The sequence below is a fragment of the Scheffersomyces coipomensis genome (assembly GCF_036884675.1).
Source record: "Scheffersomyces coipomensis strain NRRL Y-17651 chromosome Unknown DFJ63scaffold_2, whole genome shotgun sequence".
Taxonomy (NCBI): Eukaryota; Fungi; Ascomycota; class Pichiomycetes; order Serinales; family Debaryomycetaceae; genus Scheffersomyces; species Scheffersomyces coipomensis.
In genome coordinates this window covers 1,141,832-1,165,198 of record NW_027042893.1, presented here as the reverse complement: position 1 = coordinate 1,165,198, position 23,367 = coordinate 1,141,832, and the positions used below count along the sequence as shown (strand labels likewise).

Below are 23,367 nucleotides of genomic sequence, written 5' to 3'. Positions count from 1 at the left end.
GTATACTTGTTGTTATCCAGATTTGTTTTTCTAAATATCCAGTATATCTATAGTTCAAGCAACAGACTTCTAAATAGTGCTCATCTTTCTTTTAAAGACTGGAATAGAAGTCTCTAATCATCTCCTAGTTCATATATATTAATTCGAGACAAGATTTAGCCTATAATTAAGAATTTTCTTTCATTGCAATTTCTTTTATCATTTTTAACAATTTCGCAACCATACAAACAAAAACTAAGATTTTACTATAGTTAAATATATTTAAAATTACAAAATATATAAGTCAATGACACTTTACTGCTTCCTGATGCTATTCTGACCACACGATATCTATTCATTGTCTTTAAGTTATTCCTACGACGACAAAATCTGGAGGTTAACACTGCTTTAACCCCCGCCCGTTTGAATCACTGGATATCGTACCTAACTTTTGCTTAAATAAATCTTACTGATTTATTAATATAACGGTCTTGTTTGACCTTCTATTCCTTCTAATCTATAAATAGAGTTTTTACATTATGTTTCTCTATTCCACTCCATTTATATTTCTAAATTTATAGAATATTAAATAAATGTATATTTCGAAAAAAAAAAACTTATTCCACAGATTCCAACCAATTCCATCTGTCTATACCTACTAACTTTTTGTTGCTTTCACTATACTCTGCATAACAAAGACAATAATGCTGTAATAGAAGTCTGATCTCTTCAACCTCATCAATTAGCTCAATATGATTTATTCTATAAATTTCTTGAACATCCACCCATGACTCTTTATGATTATTCTTTTTAATACCATAACCAGCAATTTCACTTAAATCTGTAAGACGAACTCTTTGAAATCCACAAGTTTCATGTAAATATTTTGACTTTTCTTGTAAATCTGAATATTCATTAAAGGTTAATAAATTGATTCCTCTATCAGCTAAATTCTTGGCCATAGTAGTACCAAATGCATCATGTAAAGACATAGGCTCATATATGAAAACAGAAACATATTCTTTACAAAAATCTTTCCAGAATTTCAACACGTTGGTATTTTCTGCTGGATTCATATAACATAAAACACATTCACTTAACACCAAAGTTGGTAAATTAACATCAAATCCTTCAAGTTTTTGATTGAATTGAGTTGGATCATCTTTTAGATCTCTTAAATCATACGCAATGAGATGATATTTACTTGTATGTATATTTCCATCCATGAGATCAAATTCTTCTCTATTATTAATGTTGACGCTTAACTTTTCCTTAAAATCAATTATCTTTTTAATTTCATCTGATTGTAGGATAGCCAATTTCTTTATTTTAACAGATTCAGGAAAATCTATCTCATAATAGTTTACCAATTGATGTTTATTTAAGATTCTGTATGCTCTTGTATCAGATCCACCTCCAAGTGATACTATTTGACTTTGAGGAAATTCTTTTATGAATTGTTCAATCACAACATCTATGGCTCTGGTTCTGAAATAAGTTCCTCTATTAATTAAAGGGAATTTCTTATCTCCAAACGATTGTCTTAATGTTCTACCTGAAGAAAGACCAGTATATCCTTGACAGTATTGTAAATATTTTTGATAAGATTGAATTAAAACATCAGTGTAACTATCTGGGGGAACAAAATATGACAATCTATTTGCACTTGAACGACAACTCAACGCATCAATGTCAGTTGATCGTATAACCTTATCCTTCTTCTCTTGTGGTGATAACATTTGGACTAATGATACCTGTATTTGGAGCAGTTGCTACGTTTTGACAACGATAAATTTATATACATATATTTTTTTTAAGCGCTATTGAAAAAAAAAGATTTGATAACGTATATACATTACAGTTAATATTATATCTTCTTAACTATGACCCACCAATTATCCTTTTCATAACCATCTTCCACTATAGTACAGTGGTTTGTTTTAAGAGCATTTTCTATCAATTCCCCCTTTTTATATAGATGATAATATCTATATTTGGTTTGCAGTTGTTTGGCTTCTTCTTCTAATTGTTCTTTAGCTACTACTTCAACTTCAGCAACTTCAGGAGTCGATTCTTCTAGTTCAACTTGTTCATTATTGTTAGTATTTTCTCCTCTTCTTTTCCTTTTTGGTTGCTTTGGTTTCTTTTCTTGCTTCTTAGCAAGCACCCATGGGATCAAAATATCTTGCTCATCTCCTTCTTTATACCCTCTTCTCGAATTTTCTTGTTCAAGAGCCCAACAATAGATCAAAAACTCACCTCCAATTTTTAATTTTGAAAGAACATGTGATATAGCTTCTATTCTTCTTTCTTCTGTAGCAAAATGATGAATAACAGCGATGGAGATAGCAAAATCAAGTGAATCATTTGGATGTGGTAGATTTAAACCATCTGCTACGCCAACATTATAACTATTTTTTGATAACTCTTGGGCACAACTGATTAATCCATCTGATCTATCAGTACCAATCATGAATAACTTGTCATTGATTCCTAAATATTTACCATTCCCACATCCAACATCTATACCTACAGAATAATCTTCTCTTGATTTAAGAAATTTTTCTACTATAGGCCATGGTTTATAACGAGTTTGTGAAAAATGAGGCGCTATTTCATTATAGACATTATGAACAAAATCTTCTTCTTGACTTTTAGGATCCAATCCCTTACTTATAGTTAATGAAGGAACTGACATTGTTAGCAATCTTGTAGATATACTAGATTCTTCTTGTTTAGCGCAAAATAAAAATTTATAAATTTAAGATGCTCTTTTTTTCTCCACTGAATTTTTGGATTGAAACATGTTTATTCATAGTATAATAGTCATGAGTTATGGCATCCGTTGATCAAAAATATACTTCTTACTTGTTTGTACTAGTTGCATTCATAGTGCCTGTCTTAATTAATATATTCAATGGTTCTAATGGGCTCACTGATTTAGAAAAAGTAGCTTACTATCTTGAAAATGAGTTAATAATTACCATTCCTATAGTATTGAGATTTGGAGATGAAGGTTTCAATTTCCCAGATTTGGCAAAGGCGGTACAGATTCAATTAGATGAGGAATTGAACAATACTTATACTAGATTGAAGATAGACCTAATCGACGAATTAGAATATTCTAAAACTGCAAAGAATGAGACTCCTATTGCGGATCAATATACAGTAGAGCTCATTCATTCGGAAGAAGACTTTATCGGAATTGACTCCGAAGAATCAAAATGTTACATATTTTACACTCTAGATGCAGTTCATTCCAATGATTTACCGTATTACATAGTACAAGGTATTGTTCATCATCTATTATTGCCAGAAATATGGACGTTTAAACAGAACAAAGTTCCAAAGAAATTGATACAGTCTAATTCCAGTTATGATATATTGATCATGGCCAACAGTCAAGAAGATGGTGAAGTAATTGAAAAAGAGCTAAATGGCTATTTTAAAGCCGATGGTCTATGGGACATTAATATCTCTTTAGAAAACGATACAAGTTCCAATAGAAGTAATGAATTTAAGGTCGTTTTACAAAGTAATTCTGATAAAGAAGATTCAAGTAATAAGCTAGCTTATTTGAGTATTGAAGATGAAAACAGTTTGTCTAGTGTTAAAAAGGAAATAATCAAATATCTTGGTATATCAGAGCATCCTTCAAATAATTTCAAAATAAAACTACAAACTCTATACAGATTCTTTGCAATAAAGCTTCTAGGGTTGCTGATTGAGAAGCTTACTAACTTAGAAAATACTACTTCACCACACCTTGATAAAGTTGTACACAGCGTTTTTGATTTAGCCGCCGAATTTGAAACTTCAAAATCAGCTTCATGGGTACCATTATTCACTAAATCAAAGCGGATTTTGCAACAGATAGAATCATTTGATAATCAAACTACATGATAGGGATTTTAATCATAAGAAAGTAAAAAAAATCGGGCGCCAATGGGTTATGAATAGTAAGTATAAGGCTATATAGTTGTAAAATAAAAAGTTTCCTGCATATTATAAAATTTATTATTTTTAAATTTGAAGAATTCTATACAAGAGAATCAATGTTTATTCTTATCATGTCAACAGCCATGCAAAGTGAAATACGACCTGAAGATGATGCCAGTTTTTCAGATGATAACCTAAGCGATGTCAGTCTTGATGAAGATGACGAAGAATTGATCGGAAGAGTGTTCTATGGAGATTCAGAGAATGACCTGGGAGCAAGTGACAATGAAGATTATGATTCAGAAGAATCTTCAGATGAGATTGATGGTTTATCAGATATAGATGATGTGGAGCTTGTAAATAAATATAAGACCTTGAAGGCAGATAAAATTGATAAAGATTTGAATGAAGAAGAAAAGAAACGATTGTTAATAAACAATTTCACTGAAGACCAAATGGATAGATTTATTGCCTATAGGCGTATGAGAGTAAATAAACCTGGGGTTAAAAAGGTTTGTAATGGGGTTATTGGTCACCCTATCCCAAATAATATAGCAGTGGTTCTTGCTGGTATCTCAAAGCTGTTTTTGGGTGATATAATTACAAAAGCAATAGAAATACAGGAAAAGGATTATAAATCAAAACTTATCCTTGATATAGAGGATAAGAAGAAGCAAAAGCGAGAAATATTAAAAAGTCTAGAGAAAGGAAAAGAAATTGAAGTTGATGATAGGCGATTGCAATATGAAGGTGATTATGCAAAGCCTTTACAACCTCATCATGTTAGAGAGGCATGGAGAATATATAAACTTGAAAACAGTGGAACGTTTAATCCGCAATGGAGGAGACAAGGTGATGCTGACGGGAAGTTTTTTAGATAGTATTAATCATTATTTTCTACTTGCAATGTATAATTATTGATATCTGTTGATATTTAAAGTGATGTTAAGTCCTGTTTTATTCACTGAGGAGATAAACAAATTTAACACCGCGTATAATCCTTTTCTTCCTTTTATGTCCGTATATAACCAGAAAAACTCAAAAATGAACTAAGCAAGATAGTCCGAAATATCTAATACACACACTTCTTCTTAGAAAGCTATAATTAACCATGTCTGAACAAGCTAAAAAGAGGAAAAGAATCGCATTAAGTTGTGACAATTGTCGAAGAAAGAAGACAAAATGTGATAGAGGTTTACCCTGTTCTAATTGTGTCAAGTTAAGTATCTCACATACTTGCAGCTATAGTTCTCCATCTCATATTAATCATAATAGATCAAATGAAGTACAACCACAAATTAAAGAAGAAAATTTAAGTATCCAACAGGAGTTGGTCTACCTCAAAGGTAGACTCCGTCAATTGGAATCCTCGGTCACTACCAATACCGATGCAATACAACTATCCGTGGAACCGTTCGATGGTACTCAACAGCTCAGGCAAGGTCAAGTACTAGTTGATAGCAACAATGTTATTATGGATAGGAACAAAGACCTATTGATAGGAATTTTACCACATAGAAAGGAAGAAGCCCAAATCAATCTTCATTTTACTGATGAGACATCCAACCGACTCACAAAACCTCCATTACCATTTATGCATTTGCTGAAGAGAGATCCTGGAGTAAAGTTATTTTGGCTGTTCGAGAATCTGCCAAGGTATGCAGAATATACTTTCAAAGATATTTTTTTTAGCAGTAGAAGGAAAGATAAGAGGTTAGATGCATACAAACAAATGGCTAAGGAGAAGTTTGGAAATAAGTACATAAAGGAATTAGAAGATGGATACAGTTTGAGTGAAGTTAAAGCTTCTATTTCAAACCATGGTAAATCAGTTGGAATTGTTTTTCATCCCATTGATATGAAACTCTTTACGTTAAACCAGAAGATTCTAAGCTTAATTCCTAATCAAAAGATCATTTCTAGATTTTTGAATGCTTTTTTCGAATATTTATATCCTTTCTTTCCTGTATTAGATGAACTGTCTTTTCGGAGTGACTTGTCAAGAATAATGGGTGCAGCTGATGAGTTTTCAGGTAGAATTACTGAAATTAAAATGGAGAAGAAGTCCGATTATGCGATTTTGGCCACATTTTTCTATATTATAAGGTTGACATCTCTTATATGGTTTACAAATGACATTGAAACAAATTATCAATTTCTTCTGGATAACTCACCATCGCTGGAGAAAGAAAGAGAGATGATAATGGAACTGCCAATTCCTCTTGATTTAATCGATGTGGCTGAAGAATGTATTAAATTATTCAACTTATTTAAAGTGCAAGATCTTACTGTTTTACAAGCTCTAATATTTGGAAGAGCTTACAACAAGTTTGCACCTGAAATGGGTGATAAATTCACTGGTCCAGAGACTCAAGTATCGGATGGAATCGTGATACAAGTAGCGATTTCTTTAAGGCTCAATAGAGATCCTGATTTCTACCTTGAAGCAAATGTTACGGATAAAGTCAAAAATTTAAAGAGAAAGATTTGGCACTATTTGGTAGGATTGGATGTTGAAGATACTTTGATGTTTGGAACGACGCTAACAATAGATAGCAAGCTGAATTATGATACTAAGTTACCATTTTATAAAGAAGGAGCATCAAACATAGTGGATACCGAACTAGAAAAAGATGTGTTGAAGAGTATAGTTTTATCGCGTCCCATTATCTACACGATGTCGTTATTGGCTACTACCGTCAGTAATATTAAGGCAAAGGTTGATGTTACCCAGTTTTTAGAAGAGTTACAGGACATGGAGTTGCTTTGTTCAAGAATTTTTGGTAGATTAAAGTCTTTGATTAGCGAAGACCTCATGTCTTCAGAATCCTTCAGGATCAAGAGAATTTACTATTATTTGCAACTAAAACTATTCTTGTGTCAAATGTATTTCTTTTGCCATATTTACTATAGTGATTTGGGTGAAAGAGATTTAGAGCAATTTTATCATAAGAAAGTGTTTACCATTCTCTTTAATGAATTGGCAGAACTTGGTCAGATTGATAAAAACGCCCGGAATTTCGGAAGAGCATTTACTGTGATGCTTACACCATTGATAAATTCTTATAATCACATCTTATACATGGTTTGTGCCAGTTTTAGTGTTAGACTATCTGCTACGTTGAGAGAAGATTTAGAAAGTGAATTTGAAGGAAGTCTGAAAGATTTGCTTCAAGAAATTTTAAATATGGCTTTAGCATGTACAAAAACTACTATTAAGAGAATGTCTATAATAGCAAACAGGTACTTTTTTGCATGGAAGATTAATAAAGCACATCTTTATGGAATTAAGCTAATGAATGAAGTTCCTATATACGAGAGTAACACTTCGATGACGTTGAAAGCTAGGCTAAAATATTCAAAGGAACAATTACGTGATTTTGAGAGGCTATTAAGGTATTACACTGTTATGTTTGGTATAAAGGTCGATGGGTCTGTTAGCAGCCCACTCAATGATGTATCTGATTCTCTAAATGTATTGTTACCTGGTTCATTAAATAATATTGTTAAAGACAGTGAAACTGTTGTTAATGATTTACAAACTGACAACTTTTGGTGCCAATTGCGAAAAATATGCCTGGAAGCGGAAATTGAAGATTGCTTAAATCCTGATCCTTCAACTAAACCTGGTAGAATTAATCTAAATTTAGGTCCTACTAATGTTGATGAAACTCAATTCAATTATAATAACATCCAGACTCAGTTTGACTTCTTCAACGACACTGCTTTTTTCGAACTTTTTAAAGTTGCCAAACTAGATTAGAAATTAAAGACAGATTTTCTTAACATATCAACGTTCAAAATTATTGTTTAAGTGTAGATCCCTTTTTTTTTCAAATTTGTTATATATTCTTACTCTAAAACACTATAAAACTATAGAATCTATATAAAGAGAAAGTATATAACTAGTTGAGGGAGAGAAAGGTTAAAAATAAGAATTATTTAAAACTTAAAACTCTCTTGATTAGATGATAAAGTAATGATTTTGTAAGATTTAATTGAAGATCAATCTAATGATTTATTTATAGAAATATATGATTTGAAATCTATCCTAACGTAAATAAGCCACAAGATCCCTATAAATTTGAAGAATTACATAGAGTAGGATACATCAATCTACAGACGAGAAATGAATATATAACTTTTTTTTTGTTATATATTATTTGTCGACAACACTTTAATAATATAATATACATATATTAGAATTTAGATTTTGCTAACTTTTTCAAAGATAACTACGAATCGTTTGATGGAAAAATTAAATACAACAGATTCAAAGAACTTAGAAAAGACTCCATTGCAGGAATTCGTCATTTTATTTGATCGATTATCCATGCTGAAGCTTTTAAATAAAACTCATAGATAGAAGTTAGTGAAATTCAGTCCTAAATATGTATTGTTTCGTTAGTAATACCTAGATTGATTAGTAAGTTGTTATCCTAAATAAACACATTGTTATACCATCTGAGATGGCAGAGTAAGCAAGAAGTATTTCACAATATGTATTCTCTAAAGGCGATCATCGATAGTATCCAACAACATGACCAACTATCAAAGTATGAATCGATTGTAATGATTGATTTTGCTAAAGCTTTTGATTCTTTCAATCATGTTTACCTCGAAAAAGTTCTCGAAAAAATCAAAATAGGACCAAGGATGCGAAGAGCAATTATGCCACTCACCACTAATCAGGAGGCAAAGATGTTTATCAATGATTCCTATAGTGAAAAATTTCCACTAAAAAAAGGTACCCGCCAAGGTAGCGCGATACTGCCTATATTGTTTATCGATAAGATTTACGAATGCTGCACCAAGTAGACGTAACCCTTACGGCTCTGGATAACGTTCCAACCGTCCAACCTAACCACTCTCCTCCGGTTCCAGAACCTGACCCTCCAAATGAGACTCAAACTACGCAATCATCGCAAGGTGGAAATTTTGAAAATTTTCATCAACACCAATCTACAGAAGACAATAATACAGCCTCTGTAGCAGGAAACAGGCTCAATAATGAACATACTGATATTACTCATGCCACTACCTCATCTGATACTAGTATGAATCAAGACCTGCCTCCCCCATTGATTTCCCAACATGCACCACCACCACCTGTCAGTTGGGGAGTTGAACAAATTTTTAGAAATGGTAGAGACACGACCAATAAATCCGCGCCTAGCACTAACAAACCAGCTGCGAAAAATCAGTTGGTTGAAAATGATCCTCCAGATTTATGGGAGATAGAATTAGATCAGCTATTATCCAACTTAAATGAGAGGGAATTAACTAAGGATGAACAAGAAAGATATTGTAAAAATATCCTCTTAAGTAGTTACAAGGAAAGTCTCCCAAAAACTATCTGGCAAAAGGAAAAGACCATGCTCCAGAATGTCCCAAAAGAATTGTTAGATCATTATTACAAGCTTCAAGGTGAACAAGCCTTTTCAGAAGGGAGGTTATTAGTTGAGATATTAGACCCTCCTGATGATTTAGAGATTAATACTATTCACCAATATGTCAACAAATTCTATACACAAGAATTAGTTCATAAAGTGAATGAGGAAATAGAAGATATTATTGATCATTTAGATAGTATCCAGTTAGAAATTGATCTTACCGACGAAGGTCTCTCAGAATTTAATCCAGAAACTGATTTAGAAGATATAAAAAATTTAAAAAACAATAAAAAACAATTAGAAAATGAAAAAAACAATACTGAAAATTTATTAATTAAAAAAAAAACTTATTTGCTGGTTTAAAATGTATTAAAAATCATGTCAATATCAAAACCCTTGGTAAAAATACATTTGTTTTTACTGCCAGTCCATTAATGGATCAAGAATATTATAATCTTCGTAAAGCTGGTAAAGTTGATGATATACTCCTTTATATAGAAGATGTTGTATCTAACTATCCTCTGATTCAGGTTCCTAATTATATAGAACCTCTTCAACTTAGAATAAAAGATTTCTCGAAATCCAAGATTGTCGTATTAGAACATATCGTTCCAAATGATATATCAACTTTTACTACTATCTTGGAAGATTTCTTTATCCAAAACTACCATGATAAATCACAAGCTCTTAAGGACAATATCGATAAAAGATACGATCATTCGTGGAACTTGGTCCAGGAGGCACAAAAACCCAACTATGATAAAACTCAATATTTCAACATTTTGATGGAATCCAATGGTTCTTCAGGCCCAACCTATAAACCAAGCTATCAAATGGATCATAAATTCTATATTGTCGAATTATTAACAGACAAGACACCGGACGGCTCACGGTTCTATTTTAAAGACCAGAGACTCTTAACCAAGTCATATATCAGTGCATGCAGCAATTGCCACACCACAGTACACAACAACTACCGATGTGAAGTCAAATGCAGGACCTGTAGAGTATTAGGCCACTCAGCAGCAAATCACAAACGATGGAAATCGGAACAAAAGGCTGCTGAATTAAGAGAAGCAAATGAATGGATTGAAAACATTAAATCTAAACCTATTAGGAATAGAAAAAATCCCTCTCCAAAAAAGATCAACAACAATACTACTCAAATATTCAACCCAATCTCCAAGAATAAGGATCTTCAAGTCAACCTGTTTAATGTGTTCGATACTTTAAATGAACAAAATGAATCAACTGGGGATGTTGTTTCATCCAATGAATCTTTAATTGAAATTGATGATGAGGAGTCACATTTCACAACTACCAAATCTACCACCAAACCAACTCAACAAACTGTAACCGAACCTACTACTCCAACTGCAAAGAGTTCTAACAAACGTCCAATATCCAAATCTCCGGAAAACTCATCTTCCAGTTCAATTAACGTTGGACGTCCTCAACAAGCTACTCCTTCCAAAACTTTTAAATCTTTCCATAACGAAACACCAAAAAATCCCATCAAATATTCACCCCGAAAAATAGCATCCTTACCAACCACAAGAGCGGGTAGATCTACATCAACAACACCAATTCCTATATTAGGGGCTCTCATGAATCCATTTGCTGCAGTTCTTGCTAAGCGAGATAATCCTCCTACTCCACCAACTAACCAGGGGGTGGAATTGAATAATCAACCTGATGATAAACCTAATCCGCTTATAGATCAGGAACAGAACCAAATGCAACTTGAAAATGTTCAAACAGCCATAACTAATCCAGATTCATCAAATATGGATCCCTCAAACGAGGTTCTGCTACTTCCAATAAATATCCAATCTTCGGTTGACCTTCAAAACATCACTGATGGTTATCATCCAAATAATAATATTAATGAGTAATATAATTAATAATATTCCACATACAAGATCATTAATCCAAATAATAACTAATAACAATAATAATGATCCTAATACATTAAAAATAACTTCAAAAAATATTCAGAAAACCAAAAATATAAAAAAAATATCAACTTTCATACAGCGGTATGATATCAATGGATTACAGGAATTACCCATCGTTAATGAGGTGGACCACATTCATCATCAATCTATTTTCCAAAAATTTAATCACCACCTTAATTTGATAGGCTATCATTTCTATTACGGTAACCACAAATCTAGATCAGGAATAATAATCAAAAAAGATTCCTCAAAATTTACTATAATTTCATCCAATTCTATCACCTCATCCCTCCCGGACGACGATCAACCTTTCCTGTCTGATGTACTTATAAAGCTTAATCAGACAAATGAACACATTGCAATTATTAGCTTGTACCCCCCTACCAATCAATACGTTCAACAAGCGAATTTGTTTCGTAATTTGAATCACTCATTACAGATGAGAGCAGAATCTCACCTTACCACTTTCAAAATTATGATAATCGGGGACTTCAACAACACCTTCATGGATCCATTCTACGATCAAACGTCCCTTACTCCACAATTAGAAAATGCCCTGCTTCAAATGCAAAGTCTAATGGATTCAAATACTCTATTAGATGTGGCCCAGACGCTAAATGAAGAACATTGGATCACTAATCACCATCATAGTGTCAATAACAGACTAGATAAAATCTGGATATCCAATTCCATACTTAATCGGATCATCAACTATAAGCAAATAGAAAATGATGTAATAAAATCCACACACGAGACTATCTCAATCGACATGCTCATATCACATACTCCAAAGATCACGGTTGGACCAAAAAGGTTCATCCTCCAAGATAAATTTATTGACTCCAATGATTTCATTGATCATATCAAAAATTATAATTTTATCGATATTAATCAACTACTATCATTAATGCCAACTTTATCAAGAAGATTAAAAATCAAACATCAACCAATATTGGAAGAATCAAATATATTCTTAGACATGAGGGAAGGGTTTAAACCTATTAAATCATATGATCCTATTATATATCAATTAACTTCACCCAATGATCCAACTATTACAGCAACAACAACTCATGACATACTCAATCTTTCGAAAGATTTCTTTGAAGATGTCTACTCCGAGCCAGATACTGATATTCTAATAATTAATGATTATCTTAATGACTTTCCAAAATATTTTTCAGTTGAAGAAACCCGAGCTATGGAAGAACCAATCACGTTAGATGAAATATCTCTGGTAATTGCCCAATCATCTAATCAAGCAGCTCCGGGGGAAGACGGCATACCATATAGATTTTATAAAACTTGTCATGAAGTATTGGGCCCACTACTAGTTAAACAAGCTGAAAAACTCATGACGGAAGATGCTCTGAATTTGATACCGCATGAAATCCTAATCAAACTCATTCCTAAACAATTTAATTCCAATAATGTTAATGACTTCCGACCAATACTGTTAATAGATACTGTTGATCGTTTGCTTGCTAATGTTTTGAATCATCGGATCTTGAAATTTGCTGATAAAATAATAGGTATGGATCAATCAGGATTTATGCCTAACAGACAAATTGATAATCAAATCCAAAAACTAAAGACGATCATCGATAGTATCCAACAACATGACCAACTATCAAAGTATGAATCGATTGTAATGATTGATTTTGCTAAAGCCTTTGATTCTTTCAATCATGTTTACCTCGAAAAAGTTCTCGAAAAAATCAAAATAGGACCAAGGATGCGAAGAGCAATTATGTCACTCACCACTAATCAGGAGGCAAGGATGTTTATCAATGATTCCTATAGTGAAAAATTTCCACTAAAAAAAGGTACCCGCCAAGGTAGCGCGATACTGCCTATATTGTTTAATTTAGCTTTAGAACCACTATTATCCAAATTAGAAAGATCTTTGGAGGGTATTAGTCTCAAACTAAACAATGGAAGGACCAAACCAATTAAATACTTAGCTTTTGCCGATGATGTCACAGTATTTCTCAAAAAAGAGGAAGATTATGTCATATTAAATCAAGAATTAAAGGATTTTGCAGCAGCTTCAAGTTCACATATCAATACAACTAAATCCAAAATATATTACTTTCAAGAAGACCACATGGATGACATAAAGGATATACTCAATTTTCCACTACACGATGTTAATGAAGCTGATTTAAAATACTTAGGAATCAAAATTCATAATTTCAGTTGGTCAGAATATTTTCAATCACTAAGAATTCAACTTTCCAAGCACACCATAGATCAACTACCTATTCACTTAAAAGCAAGAGGCATTTCACAATATGTATTCTCTAAAATCTACTATAGAGATTATCACTGTCCAATGAATCAAGAGGAAATCGCCCAACTACTGCAATTAGTAAAAAACTATTTCCGATATATATCCTCTGAAAACCTAACCGCCTTGGGAAACCAGGGTGGGTATGGGCTTCAAGATATAGGAGTTCAACTTTCTGGTAGAAGAGCAAAATCCATCTATCTAATGCTAACGGATTCTCATCATTTAATGAATGTGGTCTTAAGAGATAAACTACAAAAATATATCAACGACCTGATAGAAGTACCTCATGTCTCTCATCACCAATCAGGTAAGCGATATATTATTCCATGGTATCGAGTGCTAATAGGTAATAATATTCAACACAAGAATCGAGGTTCACTCAAGAATCACCTCACCAAAGATGAATATTTCAGTCCAGGGGAAAGAGCTAGATTTGCTGCATGGTTTGAAATTACAAAGCCTAAGAATCGGAGACTCCAAGAAAAGCCAATATTGGTAACCGAAGATGAAGAAAGGCAATTAATACATAATCCTCCTCCAATTAATAATTGGTCCGATGCTATGATGAAAATCAATCTAAATACATTCAAAAGTAGAAAAGTAATTTTTTTTTTTCCAAATTTGTTATATATTCTTACTCTAAAATACTATAAAACTATAGAATTTATATAAAGAGAAAGTATATAACTAGTTGAGGGAGAGAAAGGTTAAAAAATAAGAATTATTTTAAACTTAAAACTCTCTTGATTAGATGATAAAGTAGATATTTTGTAAGATTTGATTGAAAATTGAAGATCAATCTAATGATTTATTTAAAGATTATGAATGTAGAACGAGTAAGAATATATAACAAATTTGGAAAAAAAAAAAGAACGATACCCATGATGAAATAAAAGAAGAGTTGAGCGGTAAAGCTGAACCTTCTTTTTGTAGGATGTATCGTCGACGTCCTCGTAATTTATGAACAGCAAAGAGGTATCGATTGAGAGAGATTAATTGGTTTTTATCCAATTCTGGATTGGCTATTATAATTTCCCAGGGCTAATGGAAGTGTGATTCCCATTTTGGTCCATATTTGGCAACTTATGGAACATTCCAAGTATATTCAAAGCTCGATTAGTTGCCAAAGGTTTTTCTCAGGTTATAGATTTATAGTGTTTAGGAGTAAGAATATATAACAAACTTGGAAAAAAAAAAAAATCTCAGGTTGAGAATGTGGACTATTTCCATACCTTTGCTCCAGTTGTTAGATACGAATCAGTGCGTTTGGTATTAGCCATCCTGGCCCAATTAGATTTAATCATCCATCAAATGTTAAAACAGCATTTCTTAATGCTGATTTGGAGGAAGACCTTTATCTCATGCAACCTCCGGGATATGAAAATGATTCCAAACAGGTTCTTAAGCTTAATAAGTCCATCTATGGCCTTAAACAATCTGCTTATCAATGGAATCAAACTTTTAATTGAACATTACAACTGCTTCGATTCAAACGATTAGAATCTGAGTATGGTCTCTATATTCGCCATTCTGTTGCTGGCATTATCATAATTGCATTATATGTTGATGATCTCCTCATCAGTGGAACCAGTATAGATGAAATTGAACAAGTCAAAGCTGTGTTGCTGAGACATTACCAAATGAAGGACTTAGGTGCTTGTTCCAAATTTTTAGGTCTCAATATTACTCAATTTCCAGATGGTTCAAAGGCTCTTGCTGCTACTGACATCCAAGTCTATTTTTGCTTCATATGATCTTGTGCCTGAAAATCTTAATCCAGTGCAAACCCAATTACTTCCTAACCAACATCTTCAAGATATTCCTGATGGTGCTACACCAGCTGATAATCGAGAATATCGTAGTCTCATTGGCAAATTGCTAAATACTGTTCGCGTTGACATTAGTTTTGCTGTTTCCAATTTGTCGCAGTTCCTCAACAATCCTACGAGCTACCATCTCAAAGCTGCGAAAAGACTTCTTAGATATCTTAGTGGATCACTCGAATTTGGCCTATTTTATCGTAAAACACCCAAATTTGATATCCTTGGATATTGTGATGCTGATTGGTGCGGTGACGTTACAAATAGTCGTTCTACTTCAGGACATATTATCAAAATAGCCCAATCTCCTGTCATTTGGAAATCCAAGAAGCAACAAGTTGTTGCAATGTCCACTGCTGAATCTGAATATTACAGTTTGGGTCTTGTTGGTAAACTTTTATGGTTAAAAGAGATGTTCGAGGAATTACAATTAGATTTAGATTCCATTCTTTTTTTTTTTTCCAAATTTGTTATATATTCTTACTCTAAAATACTATAAAACTATAGAATTTATATAAAGAGAAAGTATATAACTAGTTGAGGGAGAGAAAGGTTAAAAATAAGAATTATTTTAAACTTAAAACTCTCTTGATTTGATGATAAAGTAGCTATTTTGTAAGATTTGATTGAAAATTGAAGATCAATCTAGTGATTTATTTAAAGATTATGAATGTAGAACGATACCCATGATGAAATAAAAGAAGAGTTGAGCGGTAAAGCTGAACCTTCTTTTTGTAGGATGTATCGTCGACGTCCTCGTAATTTATGAACAGCAAAGAGGTATCGATTGAGAGAGATTAATTGGTTTTTATCCAATTCTGGATTGGCTATTATAATTTCCCAGGCTAATGGAAGTGTGATTCCCATTTTGGTCCATATTTGGCGACTTATGGAACATTCCAAGTATAGATGATCTGAGTAAGTAATCGATACCGGTTGATCACAAAGTTCACAATTACCTGATGATGGTAGTTGTAGATGTATTCGGTGTCCTAGATTCACTCTATGTATCTCTTCAAACCTGTAGGGGTCTTGTGCTTTAAATGAAGATAGTTTAGACCAAAATTCTACCCATTCTTCTTCATTTATTTGTATCTTTTGTGTCCAGGTAGTTGGTTGTAAGCATTTCCTTTTTGCCAACTGGCTCTTCTTACTTCTACTCTTGAATGTATTTAGATTGATTTTCATCATAGCATCGGACCAATTATTAATTGGAGGAGGATTATGTATTAATTGCCTTTCTTCATCTTCGGTTACCAATATTGGCTTTTCTTGGAGTCTCCGATTCTTAGGCTTTGTAATTTCAAACCATGCAGCAAATCTAGCTCTTTCCCCTGGACTGAAATATTCATCTTTGGTGAGGTGATTCTTGAGTGAACCTCGATTCTTGTGTTGAATATTATTACCTATTAGCACTCGATACCATGGAATAATATATCGCTTACCTGATTGGTGATGAGGGACATGAGGTACTTCTATCAGGTCGTTGATATATTTTTGTAGTTTATCTCTTAAGACCACATTCATTAAATGATGAGAATCCGTTAGCATTAGATAGATGGATTTTGCTCTTCTACCAGAAAGTTGAACTCCTATATCTTGAAGCCCATACCCACCCTGGTTTCCCAAGGCGGTTAGGTTTTCAGAGGATATATATCGGAAATAGTTTTTTACTAATTGCAGTAGTTGGGCGATTTCCTCTTGATTCATTGGACAGTGATAATCTCTATAGTAGATTTTAGAGAATACATATTGTGAAATGCCTCTTGCTTTTAAGTGAATAGGTAGTTGATCTATGGTGTGCTTGGAAAGTTGAATTCTTAGTGATTGAAAATATTCTGACCAACTGAAATTATGAATTTTGATTCCTAAGTATTTTAAATCAGCTTCATTAACATCGTGTAGTGGAAAATTGAGTATATCCTTTATGTCATCCATGTGGTCTTCTTGAAAGTAATATATTTTGGATTTAGTTGTATTGATATGTGAACTTGAAGCTGCTGCAAAATCCTTTAATTCTTGATTTAATATGACATAATCTTCCTCTTTTTTGAGAAATACTGTGACATCATCGGCAAAAGCTAAGTATTTAATTGGTTTGGTCCTTCCATTGTTTAGTTTGAGACTAATACCCTCCAAAGATCTTTCTAATTTGGATAATAGTGGTTCTAAAGCTAAATTAAACAATATAGGCAGTATCGCGCTACCTTGGCGGGTACCTTTTTTTAGTGGAAATTTTTCACTATAGGAATCATTGATAAACATCCTTGCCTCCTGATTAGTTGTGAGTGACATAATTGCTCTTCGCGTAAGCTGTGTTGCTGAATCATTATAAGATGAAAGACCTTGGCTTATGCCAACGGTTTCTTGGTTTAAACATCTTTCAATATCCTGATGGTTCTAAAGCTATTTCTGCCGCTGATTATACCAAATCTATTTTTGCTTCATATTCACTAGACCCTGACGCACACAATCCGTTACAAATCCCATTAGTTGCTCAACAACATTTAGAAGATATTCCTACTACTGCCACTACTACAGACAACCATGAATATCGCTCCATAGTGGGCAAACTCTAGTTTCTTGCTAACACTGTCCGTCTTGATATTAGTTTCGACGTATCTAACTTGTCTCAATTTCTAACAAATTTGGAAAAAAAAAAAATAAACAAGCCAACCACTTACCATCTTCGTGCTGCTAAAAGACTACTCCGCTATCTTAGTGGTAGTCTCGATTTAAGTATCCAATTAATCGCTCTCAATCGATACCTCTTTGCAGTTCATAAATTACGAGGACGTCGACGATACATCTTACAAGAAGAAGGTTCAGCTTTACCGCTCAACTCTTCCATTCCAAGTATAAATGATCTGAGTAAGTAATCGATATCGGTTGATCACAGAGTTCACAATTACCTGATGATGGTAGCTGTAGGTGTATTCGGTGTCCTAGATTCACTCTATGTATCTCTTCAAACCTGTAGGGATCTTGTGCTTTAAATGAAGATAGTTTAGACCAAAATTCTACCCATTCTTCTTCATTTATTTGTATAGTGTTATATATTCTTACTCTAAAACACTCCCTCAACTAGTTATATACTTTCTCTTTATATAAATTCTATAGTTTTATAGTATTTTAGAGTAAGAATATATAACAAATTTGGAAAAAAAAAAAAAAATAGAAATTTGGAAAAAGAAAAAATAGTCGCTGAGATATATATATATTAGAGTGTTTTGAAATCTATCTAAAATAGTTATCTTCTGTATTTAAGGATATAAGCTTCTCGTCGTCAATTCCCAAATACTGAGAATAAATTCTGAGATCTTGAGCATCATGATATTGTAATTGCGAAATATTAACCCCATTATCAAAATTTTCTCCTGTTTGATTAGAGTTGGAGACTAAATTACAATAAAAATTGTAAATGTCGCTATCATTTGAAGTTGGATAAAACGAAAACGCATCAGTGTTAACCTTTTCTTCGTCATAATCATAGCTTATCTTGGGTTGGAAACTTGGCTGAGCTTTGTAAAGTAGATAATCTTCTTCTCTTATCGTAGGCTTGGTTAATTCATTATGGTAATGGTCGCTGAAAGTATAATAGCCATAGGTTGAGTCTTCTTCACGCAGGTCTTGGGAATCAGCACAGGTACTCGAATTGTCATTTATATCACCTCGCAATGAATCATTATTGTATGCAAATCTTTCTATTTTGTTGGCTAAGAACTTTTTGATCTTATTTGGATGGGTCATGTGTAGATAATGCTTATTATTACGCATATCATATCTTTGAACTTCTTCAGAATTCTCGATCCGTTTTCTGCTTGTATCAGTTAATTCTCCCGCAGCACATTTATCTAAATATCTCAAGTTTGATTCACCATTTAAAGCTTCTTTGTTGGCGCTTTCATCACCATTCTTAGGAAGACGAGGTTCAAATGGACTGTAATCGAAAGACTCAAGACTCAAATTTGTAGGGAAATATCTAGCATTCGAATTCATCTTAAATTGCAATACATCAGCAAACGACGTGAATTTTCTTGGTACGTAACATTCATTAAACCAGTTATCATTATAATCTGGGAAAGGTTCAAGCTTCCAACTTTCATCCCAATATATATTTGGAGAAGGATTAGGTGATTCAATATATTTGAACCTTTGGTCAGAAAGATATTTTTTATTGAACCATTGGATATAACTTACCTTTTTCCTTATATTATCAATTGACATATCATTATGTAAATAGAAATCATTTTGTAATTCCCATAATTTGGGCTTATCAGGCGAATAGATATAATTTCCAAGAAAAAGGTTAATAGCCTCTTGTCTTATCAGATCCATAAAAGAGTTTGAATATATTCTCTTAACACTGTTTAAAATATCTCTCGTATGAGATGACCATTGATTGATACGACGATATGAATCCATTGTATTAACCAAATTTGAACCACCATATTGTACAGCGATTGTATCACCATGATCATGAAATATTTCTGTAAGGATATTTATCAAATCTGAATCATATTCTAAAGTTTTATCTTGAGGAATCAAGTCTAAACTCCTTAATTGATATGTAAGCGCCTCTTTACAAGTAATGAATTGAGCGGCATTAGTTCTATCCAAGCAATCAATACAATTTGTCCTTATTATACCTGTCTGAAGTTTAGTTGATTCTAGATCATGCCCGTTATGAAAAAATCCAATAGTTTTGATGGATTCAGCAGCTATTGATTGTAAAGGCGTTATGACATCTAAATTTTTCTTTGAGTTCTTTGACATATCGAAACTATAATAACGAAGTTTGTTTTCGGCAGGTAAAAATTGATTCAAGTATTTGATACAATTAACAAAATGTTGATTTAATTTCAGTTCTCGTGGTTGTTTTTCCTTTTGCTTTATTAAATTCAATATTATAACTGGCAGTCCATATCTTTCAAATAGATTATTAAAATGAATGGCTGAACTTTGATAGAATGGATCTGAAAGATTAATCTCTATAGGTGGTTTTGGTAAACGATTCAAATCTTGAGTCCAGTATAATGGGATAGATCCACGATGTTGTACAAAACTAGAATATCGGGGACTATTATAAAAGCCATATTTTGGATCATGAAATGAAGATAATAACATATCTGATACAATCTGTTCAGTTTCTATTTCGTTGGCCACATTTCCCTTATCATTTACACCTCTTTTTAAAAATCTAGCCCCAGCAAAATGATGTGAACGTCTGGCAATGATTGTTATATAGAAACATTTCCCATAAACTGATATTTTCGCTTGATCAATAAAACCATGAATTATTGGTTGGAACCATTCATATGTGGCTATATCTTGATTTTCAAGGACTGGTTTAAGTAAGACATTATTCCACACAAATCTCTCATTATGATCAAATGTTTTAAAATTTTCATTAATGTTAGAAGCTGGTTGATTTAAATTATACTCTGTTGCTGCTTGTTTATGTCTCATGAAATTGGTTTGTAAAGAATTGGTAACATCATAAGCATAACTGAAATAAAATGTCTTTCCAAGATCTAAGTATTTGAAAATTGAAAGTAATCTTTCTTCATCACTATATTTTGCTGGTCTCTTATAATTAATTTCCAAGGGAATCAATTTAGTTTCATCAATATGGTAGATTAAATGACCTCCTAGTATAGCCACTTGACTACACTTTGTAATTATACTTAAATAGTAATCTTTAGTGAATCTTATAAATCCAAGAAGACCATATCCTTGAGCAATTTTATGAACCCCACCTTCAATTGATTCGTCTAATCCATTTAAAAGTTCCACCATATCTTTCCTTGTATAAAAATAACTCTTATCTTCTAGAATCATTAATTCATCTTCATTTACTGTATCTTTACTGATCTCCAAGATTCTAAACAAAGTTTCTTTAGCATTACTCCCCACAATATACATAGTAGTTAACGAATTGTATACGGTATATCTTTGTAAAATGATTCTCTTGTTATTGAACTCAGGTGTTGATTGGGAATGTTCATCACCTTCATTACTACTGACATCATCACCATGATTTATACTTTTAGGGGGTGAATCAAGGTGTGGATCTTCGTTATCATCATTAGTAAATTGATTTGGTTCATTCTCGTTCAGTGTGTCGTTAGGTTGATGTTCGTTATTTATAGCATTGATGTTGTTGACATTCTGTTGGTTCGTTTCCTCAGAATCTATATCAGGCATTGGTGATATATAGTTAATAGTGTATACCTATTCTTATATCTTTGATTTGATAACAGAGAAATTTGTTTACATTCAAATCAATTTTATATTTTTCTTTAGTGAAAGTATATTTATTGCGAAAAAATGCTAAAAAATTATTTAGAGTTCACCAACTATAGGAATTCTCCATTTTAATCCTTGTTTATCATAACTACATATTCTTTTGAATTTCTTCTTAATTTGATTGGTAGAAGTAGAATCACTCTTCCAATCTATTTCGAAATCTCCAAATCGATTAATGAATTGCCTCTTTTGATATACGGTTTGGAATTTAAAATATAGGTTCCTAAAGTCATTATTGAAATAGAAATCAGCATATTTCATAAGACTAACTTCATCATAGATAAATGATGAATATTCTTTAATCTCCTTCTTTTCATCTTCATCATTATAATCATCTGGGTTTGAGTAGATGGATAAAAATGTTGTATCAAATTGATCACTAATATCATTAGGATCTCCTTCCCCATATGATTGTATAGCCCTTTGAAAACTCCAATTATTCAGTGATCCACCACCATTTTGAACATAATTTAATGCTTTATAAACATTCTTTAAGGGAATATTTATAAAATATCGGTAATCAGATTCCTTAGCGGTATAATACAATAAATCATAATCATTAAAAAGCATAGAAGGCTGAGCAATATCTATGAAGAAAATCCTGAATCCTGATTTTAAATAAAGACCTATTTCTTCCATAACAAAATCCACTTTATATAATTTACTATGAGAACCAGTTTGACTACCTTCTACTCTAACACTTTCCTTTTGAGGTAGATTTATTTCTCCAAGTTTTAAAAGACAAAATTGTTGTTTTGGTAAGATATCATTAATATTTGTTTGAGGATAAAAAGTTTGAATAACAGGATCACTATCTTCACTTTGATATTTGATTTCGAATTTAGTAGTTCCAAGTCCACTTCCATGTTTAACTACTAAACCAATATTTAAATTATAAGTTCCTGGTGCTAACCATAAAGTTTTAGTATATGATAATAAATAAGTACGATTAATTTCAACGAAATGATTATAAATATAATTAGAAGGTTCATCTATTTTGTAATCTGAATATTCAGCAAATAATCTTTTATTTTTTAATATGGAATAGATGTACTTCCATGAATCTTTTATATAAATAGAATGCAATGGATTTGAATCATCATCATTATTTTTATCTTGATCTGATATAGAATGGGATGATGGTCCATCATCTAAATGTAACCTTGATGCAATTATGGTTCTTGAAACTCTTCTAAATGAATCCAAGCTCTTAATATATTCCTTCAACCATGGTAAAATCTTTATAAGAACTCTTAAAATATCATCACCAAAGGTTGCTATAATCTTATCATAATAAAGATTATTATAAAGAATGTAAAAATGAGAATTGATATGTTTAAGAGACGAGCTTGGAGCTAGTCGTAATAGTTCAACTTGTAACTCTAATGGCAACTTATCTATCATGAAAAGCTCTCTATATCTTAAGTTAACAAATTAAAAACAAAATCTGTATTCGAATCATTAATGGTAAATTTTAAGTTATTGTAGTTTTATTAGTTTGCTATGCTTTGCTTTGTTTGTTCTATTTTTACTCCAGTTTTGATAGAGCTATATACAGTACTTTAGTCCCGACCAATTATTCCTGCATGATAACAGAACAATTAACTAACAATTATTATACTATCATTATGCTGCAATCATAACCGGAATCCTCACCTCTTCCCTCGGATATGTCA

The 23,367-nt window shown here is 32.4% G+C and overlaps 9 protein-coding genes across 9 annotated transcripts; 5 read left to right on the top strand and 4 right to left on the bottom strand. All coding sequences in view use genetic code 12, as the record gives it.

Moving 5' to 3' along the window:
- Positions 1 to 282: 282 nt before the first annotated feature.
- On the bottom strand, positions 283 to 1,762 carry DFJ63DRAFT_317697 (leucine carboxy methyltransferase). The gene has a single exon (XM_064906852.1). It carries the CDS (start codon positions 1,716 to 1,718, stop codon positions 597 to 599), a length of 1,122 nt encoding a protein of 373 aa, XP_064763675.1. The 5' UTR covers positions 1,719 to 1,762; the 3' UTR covers positions 283 to 596.
- An 84-nt stretch (positions 1,763 to 1,846) lies between these two features.
- Positions 1,847 to 2,677, bottom strand: TRM9 (tRNA (carboxymethyluridine(34)-5-O)-methyltransferase; the record flags this gene model as incomplete). The annotated part of the gene is made up of 1 exon (XM_064907396.1): positions 1,847 to 2,677. One exon carries the CDS (start codon positions 2,675 to 2,677, stop codon positions 1,847 to 1,849), a length of 831 nt encoding a protein of 276 aa, XP_064763674.1.
- Positions 2,678 to 2,814: 137 nt separating this feature from the next.
- Positions 2,815 to 3,882, top strand: DFJ63DRAFT_333938 (uncharacterized protein; the record flags this gene model as incomplete). Its single annotated transcript, XM_064907940.1, has 1 exon — positions 2,815 to 3,882. One exon carries the CDS (start codon positions 2,815 to 2,817, stop codon positions 3,880 to 3,882), a length of 1,068 nt encoding a protein of 355 aa, XP_064763673.1.
- Positions 3,883 to 4,034: 152 nt separating this feature from the next.
- Positions 4,035 to 4,799, top strand: DFJ63DRAFT_311670 (uncharacterized protein; the record flags this gene model as incomplete). Its single annotated transcript, XM_064905812.1, has 1 exon — positions 4,035 to 4,799. One exon carries the CDS (start codon positions 4,035 to 4,037, stop codon positions 4,797 to 4,799), a length of 765 nt encoding a protein of 254 aa, XP_064763672.1.
- Positions 4,800 to 5,029: 230 nt separating this feature from the next.
- On the top strand, positions 5,030 to 7,681 carry DFJ63DRAFT_311669 (CYP1/HAP1-like protein; the record flags this gene model as incomplete). Its single annotated transcript, XM_064905811.1, has 1 exon — positions 5,030 to 7,681. One exon carries the CDS (start codon positions 5,030 to 5,032, stop codon positions 7,679 to 7,681), a length of 2,652 nt encoding a protein of 883 aa, XP_064763671.1.
- Positions 7,682 to 9,745: 2,064 nt separating this feature from the next.
- DFJ63DRAFT_311667 (uncharacterized protein) lies at positions 9,746 to 11,206 on the top strand (the record flags this gene model as incomplete). Its single annotated transcript, XM_064905810.1, has 1 exon — positions 9,746 to 11,206. One exon carries the CDS (start codon positions 9,746 to 9,748, stop codon positions 11,204 to 11,206), a length of 1,461 nt encoding a protein of 486 aa, XP_064763670.1.
- Positions 11,207 to 17,486: 6,280 nt separating this feature from the next.
- Positions 17,487 to 18,142, top strand: DFJ63DRAFT_317693 (uncharacterized protein). The gene has a single exon (XM_064906851.1). The coding sequence runs from the start codon at positions 17,719 to 17,721 to the stop codon at positions 17,959 to 17,961; it is 243 nt and encodes an 80-aa protein (XP_064763669.1). The 5' UTR covers positions 17,487 to 17,718; the 3' UTR covers positions 17,962 to 18,142.
- Positions 18,143 to 18,470: 328 nt separating this feature from the next.
- Positions 18,471 to 21,668, bottom strand: DFJ63DRAFT_317692 (phosphatidylinositol-3,5-bisphosphate 5-phosphatase). Its single transcript, XM_064906850.1, has one exon. It carries the CDS (start codon positions 21,587 to 21,589, stop codon positions 18,620 to 18,622), a length of 2,970 nt encoding a protein of 989 aa, XP_064763668.1. The 5' UTR covers positions 21,590 to 21,668; the 3' UTR covers positions 18,471 to 18,619.
- A 59-nt stretch (positions 21,669 to 21,727) lies between these two features.
- On the bottom strand, positions 21,728 to 23,095 carry DFJ63DRAFT_333932 (uncharacterized protein; the record flags this gene model as incomplete). Its single annotated transcript, XM_064907939.1, has 1 exon — positions 21,728 to 23,095. The coding sequence occupies one exon, from the start codon at positions 23,093 to 23,095 to the stop codon at positions 21,728 to 21,730; it is 1,368 nt and encodes a 455-aa protein (XP_064763667.1).
- Positions 23,096 to 23,367: the final 272 nt, after the last annotated feature.